Source organism: Ictalurus punctatus, chromosome 23, assembly GCF_001660625.3.
Source record: "Ictalurus punctatus breed USDA103 chromosome 23, Coco_2.0, whole genome shotgun sequence".
Lineage (NCBI taxonomy): Eukaryota > Metazoa > Chordata > Actinopteri > Siluriformes > Ictaluridae > Ictalurus > Ictalurus punctatus.
This window is the reverse complement of record NC_030438.2, coordinates 18,325,353-18,338,368: the sequence shown is the minus strand read 5'-3', so window position 1 is coordinate 18,338,368 and position 13,016 is coordinate 18,325,353. Positions and strand designations below refer to the sequence as shown.

Sequence of the window (13,016 nt, the reverse complement as noted above, 5' to 3'; positions counted from 1 at the left end):
GGGCATTCTTCTGTACATGTATACATAATAGCACTGTTAGTGTTTTCCTTAATCATCCATCCAACCATCCAACTAACAGTCCATTCATCCCTCAATCCATCCATCCATCAATCTATCCATCCATCCATCCATCCATCCATCCCTCAGTCCATCTATTCATCCATCCCTCAATCCATCCATTCATCCATCCATTCATCCATCCGTCCGTTTATAAATCCATCTATCTCTCAGTCCATCTATTCATCCATCCATCCATCCATTCATCCATCCCTCAATCCATCCATCCATCCATCCTGCTATGGGCATTCTTCTGTACATGTATACATAATAGCACTGTTAGTGATTTCCTTAATCATCCATCCAACCATCCAACTATCAGTCCATTCATCCCTCAGTCCATCCATCCATCAATCCACCCACCCACCAGTCCATCCATCCCTCAGTCCATCTATTCATCCATCCCTCAATCCATCCATTCATCCGTCCATTTATAAATCCATCTATCCCTCAGTCCATCTATCCATCCATCCACCCACCAGTCCATCCATCCATCCCTAAGTCATCTATTCATCCATCCATCCATCCATCCATCCATCCCTCAATCCATCCATCCATCCATCCTGCTATGGGCATTCTTCTGTACATGTATACATAATAGCGCTGTTAGTGTTTTCCTTCATCAACCATACAACTATCAGTCCATTCATCCCTCTGTCCATCCATCCATCTGTCCATCCATCCATACATCCAGCTGTCCATCCATCCATTCATCCATCCATCCATCCATCCATCCATCCATCCTGCTATGGGCATTCTTCTGTACATGTATACATAATAGCACTGTTAGTGATTTCCTTAATCATCCATCCAACCATCCAACTACCAGTCCATTCATCCCTCAGTCCATCCATCCATCCATGCCTCAATCCATCCATTTATCAATCCATCCATCCATCCATGCCTCAATCCATCCATTTATCAATCCATCCGCCCCTCAGTCCATCTATTCATCCAACCATCCAAGACATTTCAAGACTGAAAAAGCACCTCTTCACCAAACATAAACCCCAGCAGTAAACCTGAGAATAAAAGTCTTGATTTGAATTCTTTTTCGCTCTACTTTAACAGGGTTTTAGTTTTATGGAATCCTGAACCCTAAATCTATTTGCACTAGCATGAGAATATGTTTGTTTCCTTTTTTTAAAAAAAAAAAAGAGAATACAAAGCACTTCTCCAAGTCGCTCTGGATAGGGGCATCCGCTGCATGCTGTAAATGTAAATCTATCTGCAGGAAAGTGTCATAAAAATGAAAGACACGCTGTTAGTTCCTCAAAGTGGAAACTGCAAGGACATTAATTTACGGCGAAGCAGTGGAGGTCGTTAAATATTACAAATACCTGGATATAATCTTAGGTAATAAACTCAATTTTGATGATACAGACATGATGACAGCATCAGTATTTCTTCAAGGACATCTTTAATATGTTCTATATATTTAATAAACTTAGATGTCAGAATAAGAAATGTATCAAGATGTATGGAGTTCTGCTGAGGTTTCTCACTCAGAAGGTGATCTGTCTAATTTTTCTCGTAGATAACTGACTTCAGATCGCAGTGATTTATCCAGAAAACCAATCACAGGATGTTCATCTTCGTCCAACAGTTTAGAAACTGTTTAATGTCAGTCTGCAAGTCAGGCATTAATGATAGAGTATGTTCTCTAGTCTTACTATGGTCTGTACCATACCATCCATCTAACAGTCCATCCACCCATCCATCCATCCTTCAGTCCATTCATCCACACATTCATCCACCCACCAGTCCATCCATCCATCCACCCACCAATCCATCCATCCATCCCTCAGTCCATCCATCCATCCATCCTTCAGTCCATCCATCCATCCACCCACCAGTCCATTCATCCATCCCTCAGTCCATTCATCCATCCATCAATCAGTCCATCCATACATCCATCCACCCACCAGTCCATCCATCCATCCATCCATCCCTCAGTCCATTCATCCATTCATCCATCCCTCAGTCCATTCATCCATCCATCCCTCAGACCATTCATCCATCCATCAATCAGTCCATCCATCCATCCACCCACCAGTCCATTCATCCATCCCTCAGTCCATCCATCCATCCATCCCTCAATCCATTTATCCATCCATCCATCAGTCCATTCATCCATCCATCCATCAGTCCATTCATCCATCCATTCATCCACCCACCAGTCCATCCATCCATCCATCCATCCCTCAGTCCATTCATCCATTCATCCATCCCTCAGTCCATTCATCCATCCATCCCTCAGACCATTCATCCATCCATCAATCAGTCCATCCATCCATCCATCCCTCAGTCCATTCATCCATCCCTCAGACCATTCATCCATCAATCAGTCCATCCACCCATCCACCCACCAGTCCATTCATCCATCCATCCATCCATCCATCCATCCCTCAGTCCATTCATCCATCCCTCAGTCCATTCATCCATCCATCCCTCAGTCCATTCATCCATCCATCCCTCAGTCCATTCATCCATCCATCCACCAGTCCATCCATCCATCCATCCATCCATCCACCCATCAGTGTAACATTAGCAAACTGAGGGCATCTTTCTTTTCATGTCCATATAATTTCACAGCTAGTGCTCTCCTTATTCATCCATCTATGCATAAATCTATCCATCCAACCATCCATTTGTAACTTGCCTGGAACACCAGGCATGAGGTGAGAAAACACCCAGCATGGATGCTGTACATCACAATACTGACGGTTTAATCATCCTTTTTATTTATTTATTTATTTATTTTCATCATGTTATATTTCCACAATGTTTACCGTAAACAGCGTGATGCAATGACGGTGAAAAAACTTTCATCTGTTAACACTTTTTTTCTTTTTTAATTGATATCTCAGCTTGCATTACACAATTTTCCTGTTCATCCATAAAACCTCAATGTGTGTGTGTGTGTGTGTGTGTGTGTGTGTGTGCGTCTCTATTTGTACGTGTTTTAATCTGACACTCTCATTACTCCTCTTCAGAATATTTAACACTACGCTTGCTAATGGAATCACACCATCATTTATAATGTCGTTTGCAAACATTTGGGAAATTTGCTTGACATGTGCAGAATAACGTCTGAATCGTCATCACTGACAGTGACGGTGACAGTGACGGCGTGTTTTATAAAGCGGTTTGGCCTGACGGCCCTGTACAGTTTTTACAACTCCATAAAGCCCTGTGACAGGACTCTGAGGCGCAGAAACGCAGACGTTGATAAAAGTCTCACCAACATCAAATGACAGTGTACAGGCCAACAAAATCGAGTCTGATGGAGTGTGTGTGTGTGTGTGTGTGCGTGTGTGCGCGCATGTGTGTATATGTGCGCTTTCCTCTGCAATCATCCCCCAGTCAGGGAAGTGATTTTTGGCCCTTTCATCCTTATTGATTTTTCCCCTTTATTTGCTTTATTTCTGACCATTTGGGTTTTGGTTAAGATCCTGGTTAAGATTTGATCCTTTCAAACATTTAGAATCCTTTAAACATTGCAGAAACGTGTACAGAATGATTCCTGCTCGATAAAACGAATCCACCTGATACCAATTTTCTCTGTGCTGCCTCTTTTATTAACGTACGGCATAAGATTGATGATCGAGATACGCCGAGCGGCCAGTTTATTAGTTACCTAGGTATCAGACAGCTAACTACGTACGTCAACCTACTCTAACGAACACGTTCCCCTTCTGTAGAGATTTCTCTCGGTAGTTTAATGTCATTCACGTCATTCGCCTCTGCTCTTTTTTTTCTTAATCAAAGACATCTAGACGAAGAGCTTTAGATAGCTAGCTAGCTACGTTATGTAAATGTTAGCCCAGACCCAGTGTTTGGAAGATTCCAGATTCCGTCTTTACCTCCTTCACTCTGGTAGACATTACACACCATGTGCAAGATGTTCTTCTCTGATTTTCATGAGATTTAAATAGAGTGTCTGAGGTCGTCATTACGACGTTAGCGCTAGCTAGCACACGTAGCGTACTGCGAGTTCGCTATTAGTACACTGCCAATGTTAACATTACTGCGTCACCCCCCTTAGTAATATGGCACGATGCGTTCTGGGACACGGCGTTCGCTTTGCGATCGGATAAGGACCCGCGATTGCTGTGTATAAGATTTGTAGGTCGTGTGCAGATCTGTCCTCGTCAGGATTTCGGCCGCATAGCGGCGAAAATGGGCGAAACGGATTAAGTAAGGCGTGAAACAATCTGCCTGGTGCCGTTACAGGAAGATGATCAACAATGGGGTAATGACAGGATGTGCCGTTTTGCGTTCCGTTTATATCACAGCAATTTGCAACAATTAGATTTTTAAAAAAAAAAATCTATTAGCAAATCATGTGTTTTACTGTTATCCGGTTAGAGTTCCAGTTAATGCTGTGGGACGTCTGCGAAACCCGTTCTCATTTCCCTCACCTGCTCGTTTTTTCATGACGAGGACGAAAAAACGATGCCGCTTGAGGCATCACGGTACTTTTTAATCCATTTGTGGATAAATAATATGCTCGGGAACGTCAGCGAGACGTCAGCTCATATTCTCGCTTATGTTATAGCGCATGCATAAACAGATGTTCCTTCACCAGTCATATTTATTTATTTATTTATTTATTTATTAGATTGAAGACAAGTTGAAAACTAAACGATAATGATTAAATGCAGATTGCTAACATGTCTCGGGCTAGAAACTGGAGTGCATTCAGTCCAACACGTTGTTTGTCTAGCACCAAGGTGATCCCCGTTCTATAGGAGCAAACGGAGCTATTACGGCTTTAAAAAAAAATAAAAATCCATCATTCTTTATGTTTCCCACCCATCCTGTTACACAATAGCTCCTGCTTATGCACTCATGACCATTTAAAGCCGTTCTATTTAATCCGGCGCTCTGTGAAAATGGCGTAAAGAAAACAAAAACCCCTGTGCGGACGCACGGTAACGCAACAGTTCAGATTTCAGAGACCTTTAACGTGAAGAACTAAAAGCGTGAACTTGTCTGATTTTAATTTATTTATTATTATTATTATTTTTTATCAGCGGGGACCCGTTTCTATTTCTCTTGCACGATGCACCGTGCCGTCTCATCCACCCATCACCATGATTACACGCGCCGTTCCCAGTCCTGACAACACGACGGCAGATACGGGGCCTCCATAAATCGTGAAGAGAAACAATATTAAGTGCACACCGGGCACGGTGGACGGGAGAACGCAGGTCGGTCGTATGAATCAGCGTCTAAACACATCAATCTCATTCAGGGAGCGGAGAACGTGAGCTAGGGACGGAGCCCAGCTGCTGCGTTCGCTTAAACAGATACACTCCATCCTGAAATCCTGCCGCGCACCGTACCTGCTGTACGGAGAGCCATCAAGACTGATTTGTTTGTAGTGCGAGAGCAGCAGGGGCAAAGATGGCAGCAGAGCTCCATCTTATTACGCCATATATATGCAGCTGAGAAAATTCTACACGCTCAGGGAGTCACACGTGGAAGGAGGGCCGTTGTGAGATCGGGAGAGAATTCCAGGGGGATATCTTTATAACGCCGTGTGAGGATGGCACGATAGCACTTTTTCTTTGCCGAAGCCGATATCCATCCAATTAGTTAATTAGATATAAATATTTATGTGAAATTCGGGGCAGTACTAAATAAATAAACAAAATGCAATTTTTATGATCCCGCTTATTTTATTTATTTATTTATTTATTTATTTATTTATTTATTATTTTTTAAAACGATGAACATTTTGCAGATTATGCACGGCGTATATGTAAACTTATGACTTCTATCCATCCATCCATCCATCTTCTATACCGCTTTATCCTTTTCAGGGTCACGGGGGAACCTGGAGACTATCCCAGGGGGCATGGGGTACAAGACGGGGTACACCCTGGACAGGGTTCCACACACATTCACACACCCATTCATACACTACGGACACTTTGGACTCGCCAATCATCCTACCGTGCATGTCTTTGGACTGGCGGAGGAAACCGGAGTACCCGGAGGAAACCCCCGTCGCATGCAACCTCCGCACACACAGGGCCATGGTAGGAATCGAACCCCCGACCCTGGAGGTGTGAGGCAAACGTGCTCACCACTAACCCACCCTGCACCCATACTCATGACTTCAACCGTATAAATTAAATGAACCAACACCTTCCGACCAATCCGATTCGAGACTTCAATACCGTCGTGCTGTATTGTCTCAATGCAAGTGAAGCAGTAGAATTTTTTTTAAAATTATAGGCAACAATTTTGCCAAATGCAAAGTAATGGCATTTGATACGAAGCAAGACTACCAACGATACCCCGTTACCTCCCGACATCCCGTTATTCGCAGCCTTTCACGATATCCAGCTAAAAAGTTCTGCACACCACGCCGAGTCCCGGCTGTTTTCATTTAAAGTTCGCTGTCGCTCGTCAGCGACCGTAGCACGGGAGTGAACCGGCTCCTCTATGTGAAACGACGTCGATCAAAGCATAACCGCTAGCCTTTTGAAGCCGGTCGGGCGGAGAAAAAAAGGTCACGCCATGATCTGGTCACGTTCATAGAGTGGCTGATCAACAAGGTGTGCATGCTCCTCATGGGGTTTTTATTGACCTCGTTTTACCTGGTCCAGCACCGAACTGTCTCACTGACGTGCTCGTCACTCTCTTTCAGTCCCTGTTAAAAGGACGAGGGTTGTCGAAGGACCTCAACAGAAAGGGCTGTCATGTCAGATATGTTATAGAGAACTGAAATACCAAGGTGGTTCTGGTCTGATCTGTGGAACAGATCATGTGACAGGTTATGGGTATAATGGTAGACTATAGTAAGGAAATATGAAATGATTATAGTGGTACTCATCAGTGAAGACAGTAGATTTATCGTGTTTTGGGTTTCATTTCCAGGAACTGTACGACTGAGTCTGAATCATCATCTTATCTTATTACAGATATCTCAAAAAACATCATAGCGGGACAAAAATCATCACTATCGGGACAACTTCAACTGCCCCGTGACGCTCAAATTCAACGATTCACCCTCGCCGATCGGTCAGTCCCCCTAGGATTTCGCGAATACAGAAATGAACGCAAAATCAGGCAGCAGATTTCCGGCAGATCCGGGCCAAGCCGCATCGCGTGACGTCATCACGACACGCGTTCAGCCAAAGCTCTTCGATTCACGCGCGTCGGACTTGAGTCCGGCTACAAAGGTCGAAATGACCAACAAACATCGCTGTGGAAGGTCCGCGCAAATCGCTTTCGTGCGATTGCAATTTCACCAATTCGAGTAGTTTTCTGCAAAAAAAAAAAACCAAACAAACAAAAAAACAATAAAAAAAAAATCCAGAAAAACTCCGCAAGTTGAATCGCGACAATAAAAAAGAACTCCTGTACGGACCGATAGGTGGCTGTTGTCCGACCGTGAAGACCTAGCCAGGGTGGGAATTTTCAAAGTAACCAAATTAGGATGAACACGATGTCTGAAATTATTTTAACTATGGAAGGCGGGGCTTCGGAGAATTGTTCCAAGGTAAAAAAAATGACCCAAGATGGCCGCCCATGTAACATTCCATTGTCTCGCCGCATGGGACGTTTTCTTCACGTTTACACGTTTCTGTCTTGCTTTCCTTTTCTTCCGTCTTTTCTCGTTTTCATTCAAACGGATCCGTCACGACGCTCGGACTGTGAAAAAATCCGGTTTGACCGGCAAATCTCGAGGCAATCATGGTTACGCTGGGGAAGAAGAAAGGAAAAGCACAGGAGTCTGAGTAAAAGATTAGCGAGCGCTCTCGAATCGTTAGGAAATCTCTCGGTCCGTCTTCGGGAACGTTAAATCCGACACTGTTAGGCGACCGATAATGCACAATCACGGGCGATTAAGTACATTTCCTGTCTTGCACAGATATGCTGTGATTCTACTGTCTTGAATAAACCTTCTGCTGCTTTGATAAACGATTACCACCTAAGGTTAAATTTGGGCCTGAGGCGTTCTATCGGCCCACAGAGGTGTGTGTAATGAGCTCAAGCATCGCGTCGGTCAAAAACGATCTCAGACCTCGGCCGAGACGTACGAGCGCTAACCGAACACAGACGAGCGAAACGCTTCCGATTCCGATCACACTCTGTGCAAAAATGCCGTCCATTTTTCACTTCTTCCATACGGGTTTCTACCTCGACCTGCGTTCTTTTTTATTTAATATTTAAAACGGAACATTCGCGACAACTCAATTAGGCGTGAATAATCGAACAGGTCGAAGACGCACGGTCATCCAGGCCGAGCATCTCCAATTATTTCCACCCTGCCGAGCTAATTAGGGGCTCGTAATCAGAACGGTGCAATTATTCGTCAAATAACGGAGGACGGACGGAATTAGCGACCGTCATGTCCACCCTAGTTTTGACCCCGAAGCCCTTCCGCACACGTCAGTTCCTTACTTGTTTTGGAGACCCGTCTCTTCCTACTTACTCTCAATAACACAGTCAGACTATTACACTGTTTTCATTTGTACCACAGCTTTTGAATTCTCAGATTAGCTTTTTTTTTGTGTGTGTGTGTGACAAACCGTGTGACAGAGGTGCAGTTACTCCCTAAAATCATGCTGGGGGAGTAAGTGCATGGGGGGTGTAAACTTTTGCACTCAACTTTGTTTTTACCACTAGCCCTTCTAGAATTAAGAAATTCTTCTACCTGCCATCTGATTGGTCAGAAGGTGCCGATTCATTTTCTATAACTTCCACTCTGACAAAATCACGCAAAGCGTCGTTTCTATAGTAACCGCTACGTTAATTCTTATTACTTTACTTTCTACGTTCGGATAAGTACTGCGGCTGAGTTCTGCGCCGGAGGTTACACGTCCTCAGTTCTAGCTAACAAGCTTTATTTTGTCGGTTTGTCTGTTTCGTCTTTTTTGTTAGTGCGGGTACGAGTATTTATAGCTGTACGTGAGAACGCACGTGAGAACAGGAGCACACTTGGTTCATGGACATTCCTGAACGTTAAAATGTACCTCTAAATGGATAAAAAGTGCATATCCATCCATTTTCTATACCGCTTATCTTTTTCAGGGTCACGGGGGAACCTGGAGTCTATCCCCAGGGAGCATCGGGCGCAAGGTGGGGTAGACCCTGGACAGGGTTCCAATCCATCGCAGGGCACAATCACACACACACTCACACACCCATTCATACACTACGGACACTTTGGACACCTACCGTGCATGTCTTTGGACTGGGGGAGGAAACCGGAGTACCCGGAGGAAACCCCCGTAGCACGGGGAGAACACGCAAACTCCGCATTCAAAATATTCAGAGAATCAAATGAAATCGAATCAAATCCCGAGTGAATCGTTACACCCTGGAGGTGTGAGGCGAACGTGCTAACCACCCATGTGTATTATTCCTAACGTATAAACCATACTGATCATCTGCGATCATCTCGCTACACCTTTGTAGTGAGAGCCATAGGTAGAAATGTTCAGCTATCAGACAAAAAATTTTTTTAAAAGTAAAATAAATGAAACATCACGCTATGAAAATTCCACCTGCATTTGCATAACCAATAAAGCGATGATCGCTTGGCGTTATGGCCGTAATAATCTCACAATCGCTCTCGTTCACTCTCAATAGCCTGTGTTTATTCTCAAAGGTCAAGCGCCCCATCGTGTGCATTTGCTCTCACGGATGAACGGAGCTCCAGTGCGGCGCTGTCACCTCACGCTCGTTGGGTTCGTAATCGAGAGCCCGAGGAGCACATAATCAAAACATGTAAATCGATAAAGCCCTGTTTACGGGTAAGACGACAATCCTGACGGGCGGCAGGATTCAGAACGACTCGTACGGCGATGACGGCGTAGGACTGATGAGGATAACGACGTACGTGTAGGGTCAGGGTTCTGATCGCGTTGACGCTTGAACAGAAGTGAACAGAGATGAAAAGCCGACCTTCGCGACCTTGGGTAGTGGTTCGAGTGGTTGTCGTGTCAGTTCACACCGCAGTGCTGTTGAAGTCTCAATTCTGATTGGTCAGTTGCCGTCGATTCATTTTCTAAGACACTGACATGAATACACTCATTCTAACACCTTATCATTTCTACACACCCAGGGACGTGTACGCTGGACGTGCCGTACAACAAACTGTTGATCAGGAGACGTTTATTAAACGTTTGGAAGGAGTCTCCAGTGCCTTTTTTTTTTTTTTTTTTTTGTCTTATTAAATTCAAGGGAGAGAAAAAGTGAAGGAACAGATGTTTACGGCTGCAGTAACGTCAGCGATAAAAAGAACTAGCGTGTATCGTAGAAATTCCACGACATTAAATTCAATATAACCCGAAATGGATAGAACCCCCAACTTACGGTCCGGTCTGCACTTATATGGCGCTTTTTAAACCTTAGCGGTTCTACAAAACGCTTTACACTGTGTCTCATTCACCCATACACACGCACACACACTCATAGTAGCAGAGCTGCCACGCAAGGCGCTAGCTTGCCATCGGGAGCAACTCGGAGTTCAGCGTCTCGCCCAAGGACACTTCGGTATGTGGAGTCACGTGGGCCGGGAATCGAACCGCCGACCCTACGGTTAGTGGACCACCCGCTCTACCACCTGATCCACAGCCGCCCCCACGTTGCGATGGATTGTACTAATGTCAAAACGTTTCAATACAATTTCGCCTACAAAAAAAACGACCCGACACGGCGCTGAGAACTATGCAATGAGCTACCATTTCACACACTTCATTATCACAGAAACACACACTGACACAGCAGCCGCATGCTGCCATCGGAGCTAGAAGGAACGAAAGACAAAAATAAAGACCGCATGTTTACTCCTGAACGTCTGGGACACCGCTCGTTTAACACAATTAACGTGTTCGGGAGAAGACAAAAAAAAAAATCGAATCAAATAAAAACAATTATGAGTGTTCAGGCATGTTAGGGCGAATCTGGAATGGGAAATAAGCATTTCCTCACTGAGAAGTTATTTCGACAGAGAAGAATCTGACCTGTGGTTAAAAAAAATAAATGAAAAAAAATAATTACAAAAAGGGGGAGGGGTGTGATCATTAGACAAACCCGGCAGCAAAGGCAACAAGGAGCTTCCGATCAATAAAATCAAATCTCATGAAAGGTTATTTCTTCACATTTCTCCAGTTGCCCACTCCCCAAATTTCGAAGCAAGAGTGCCGCTTATTAAAAAGGCATCAGGAGGGGCGCATTTCCAGCGCTGTTTGTTTAGACAAGGATAAGCCTTCAATATTGGAAATTACTTCAAAGTCATATCCGCCAATGGTTTAACCCACGTCTTAACATCATGGTGCATGTCGAAGAAGGAAACCGCAAACAAACACTGTTCAAATCAGGAGCAAAAACGAGCGTAGATCAAGGAACGAGAACAACGCGTTGCGTCTCCTTCCGTTTAAACTCGAGCGTCCTGTACGGATCCCGGACCTCAACCCCACCGAACACCTTCGGGATGAACTGGAACTCCTCGCCTCCTCGCTCAACGTCAGCGCCTGACCTCGACCTCACTAGCGCTCTCGTTCATTCGTGAATGGACACGAATCCCCACGGCCACGCCCCGAAATCTCGTGGAAAGCCTTCCCATCAGGGTGGAGCGGTTTATAACAGCAGAAGGGGGAATACGTCTCGAACGGGATGTTCGACGTGTACACGAAAGTGTGATAGCCGGGGGTGCACATACTTTTAGCCATATAGTGCATCGTGTGTTCAGATTAGGAATAGTGGTAATATTTAGAAAAAGAGGTACACTTATACGCCCAGGGATTTGCGTGTGTATACAGGTGGAGGTCATTTCCTGAATCTCCTTAATATAAAAGAAAGAAAAATTGTCCAATTTCTGTTGAATAATTAAACAGATAAATAAATCAACGGAGGTAAATAAATAAACGGCAAAGACGACAAATCTACAAACAAACAAGCTAATGAATAAAGAGAAAAGAGAAAAGTAAGTAAATGACTAAAGAAAAAATTACACAGACAACAAAGACAACAACCAACAAACGACCAAATAAATAAATAAATAAATAAATAAATAAATAAATAAATAAATGGGAAAAAAAAACAATACAGACAAAAACGGAGAAGTCATTTTTACTATTGCTAAATTTTTTGTTAAACAATAGATGAATAGACAAGAAAGACAATGCAAAAACAAACAAATAAGGAAAGAATATATACGAAAGAGACAAACTTACAAACAAACAAACAAACAATTCAGTAAAGACGAGAGAGAAGAGGCTTAGCCCGGACGCTGGACCTGAAGCTGAATTCTAACAAAGACACTCGACACTACATCCGGCAAGTTTCTTCTGTGCTACAAAATGTTCTCACACGATCTCTTCCTGCTAGATAAGTCTCATCTCATTCCTGCTGCTATTACATCACTTCCTCCTGGATGACTCCTCTCCTGAAACCCCTCCAACACAGCAATCACAAGCACAAAGCTACTCAACTCCAGAGGTGTAGCCCGAACAAAAACCCGCACGGATGGCATCGGACGAGATTTCTTCTTTTCTGTTCTCTCACAACACACAGCCTTGCGACAAAGCCCAGGTTCAAAGTTCATCTAGATATATTCAGCGTCAAGCAAGAGTGACCGCTAGCTGAAGCAGACGCGCTGTTCCCCCGTCCTTTCCCCTTCGGTGAATGAATGAATAGACAAGAAAGACAACAAACCAATCATTGAACGAATAAAGAAATAAATCGTCAAGGAAGATAACTAAATAATAAATTCATTATATATTATATATTCATATAATGAATAAATAAATAAATAAATAAATGAAACAGAATACATAAACAAAGCAACTAGCACTTACGATATACAACAACCTTTCTGTGAACACAAAAATGAAATCTATAAATTCAAACAAATACAAAAAAAAAAAAAAACAACAACAAACCTGCAAACAAAGTAATAAATAAATAAAGACAAAGTAGAGTAAACAAGT

General features: G+C 43.6%; 1 protein-coding gene across 1 annotated transcript in view; it reads right to left on the bottom strand.

The window, feature by feature from the left end:
- The window catches only part of csmd1a (CUB and Sushi multiple domains 1a), a 52,915-nt gene extending 43,210 nt beyond the window's left edge, over positions 1-9,705 (bottom strand). Inside the window, exon 1 of the mRNA XM_053674693.1 lies at positions 9,648-9,705. Within this exon, the coding sequence (XP_053530668.1) occupies positions 9,648-9,705 (58 nt within the window). The remainder of the gene's footprint in view (positions 1-9,647) is intronic.
- Positions 9,706-13,016: the final 3,311 nt, after the last annotated feature.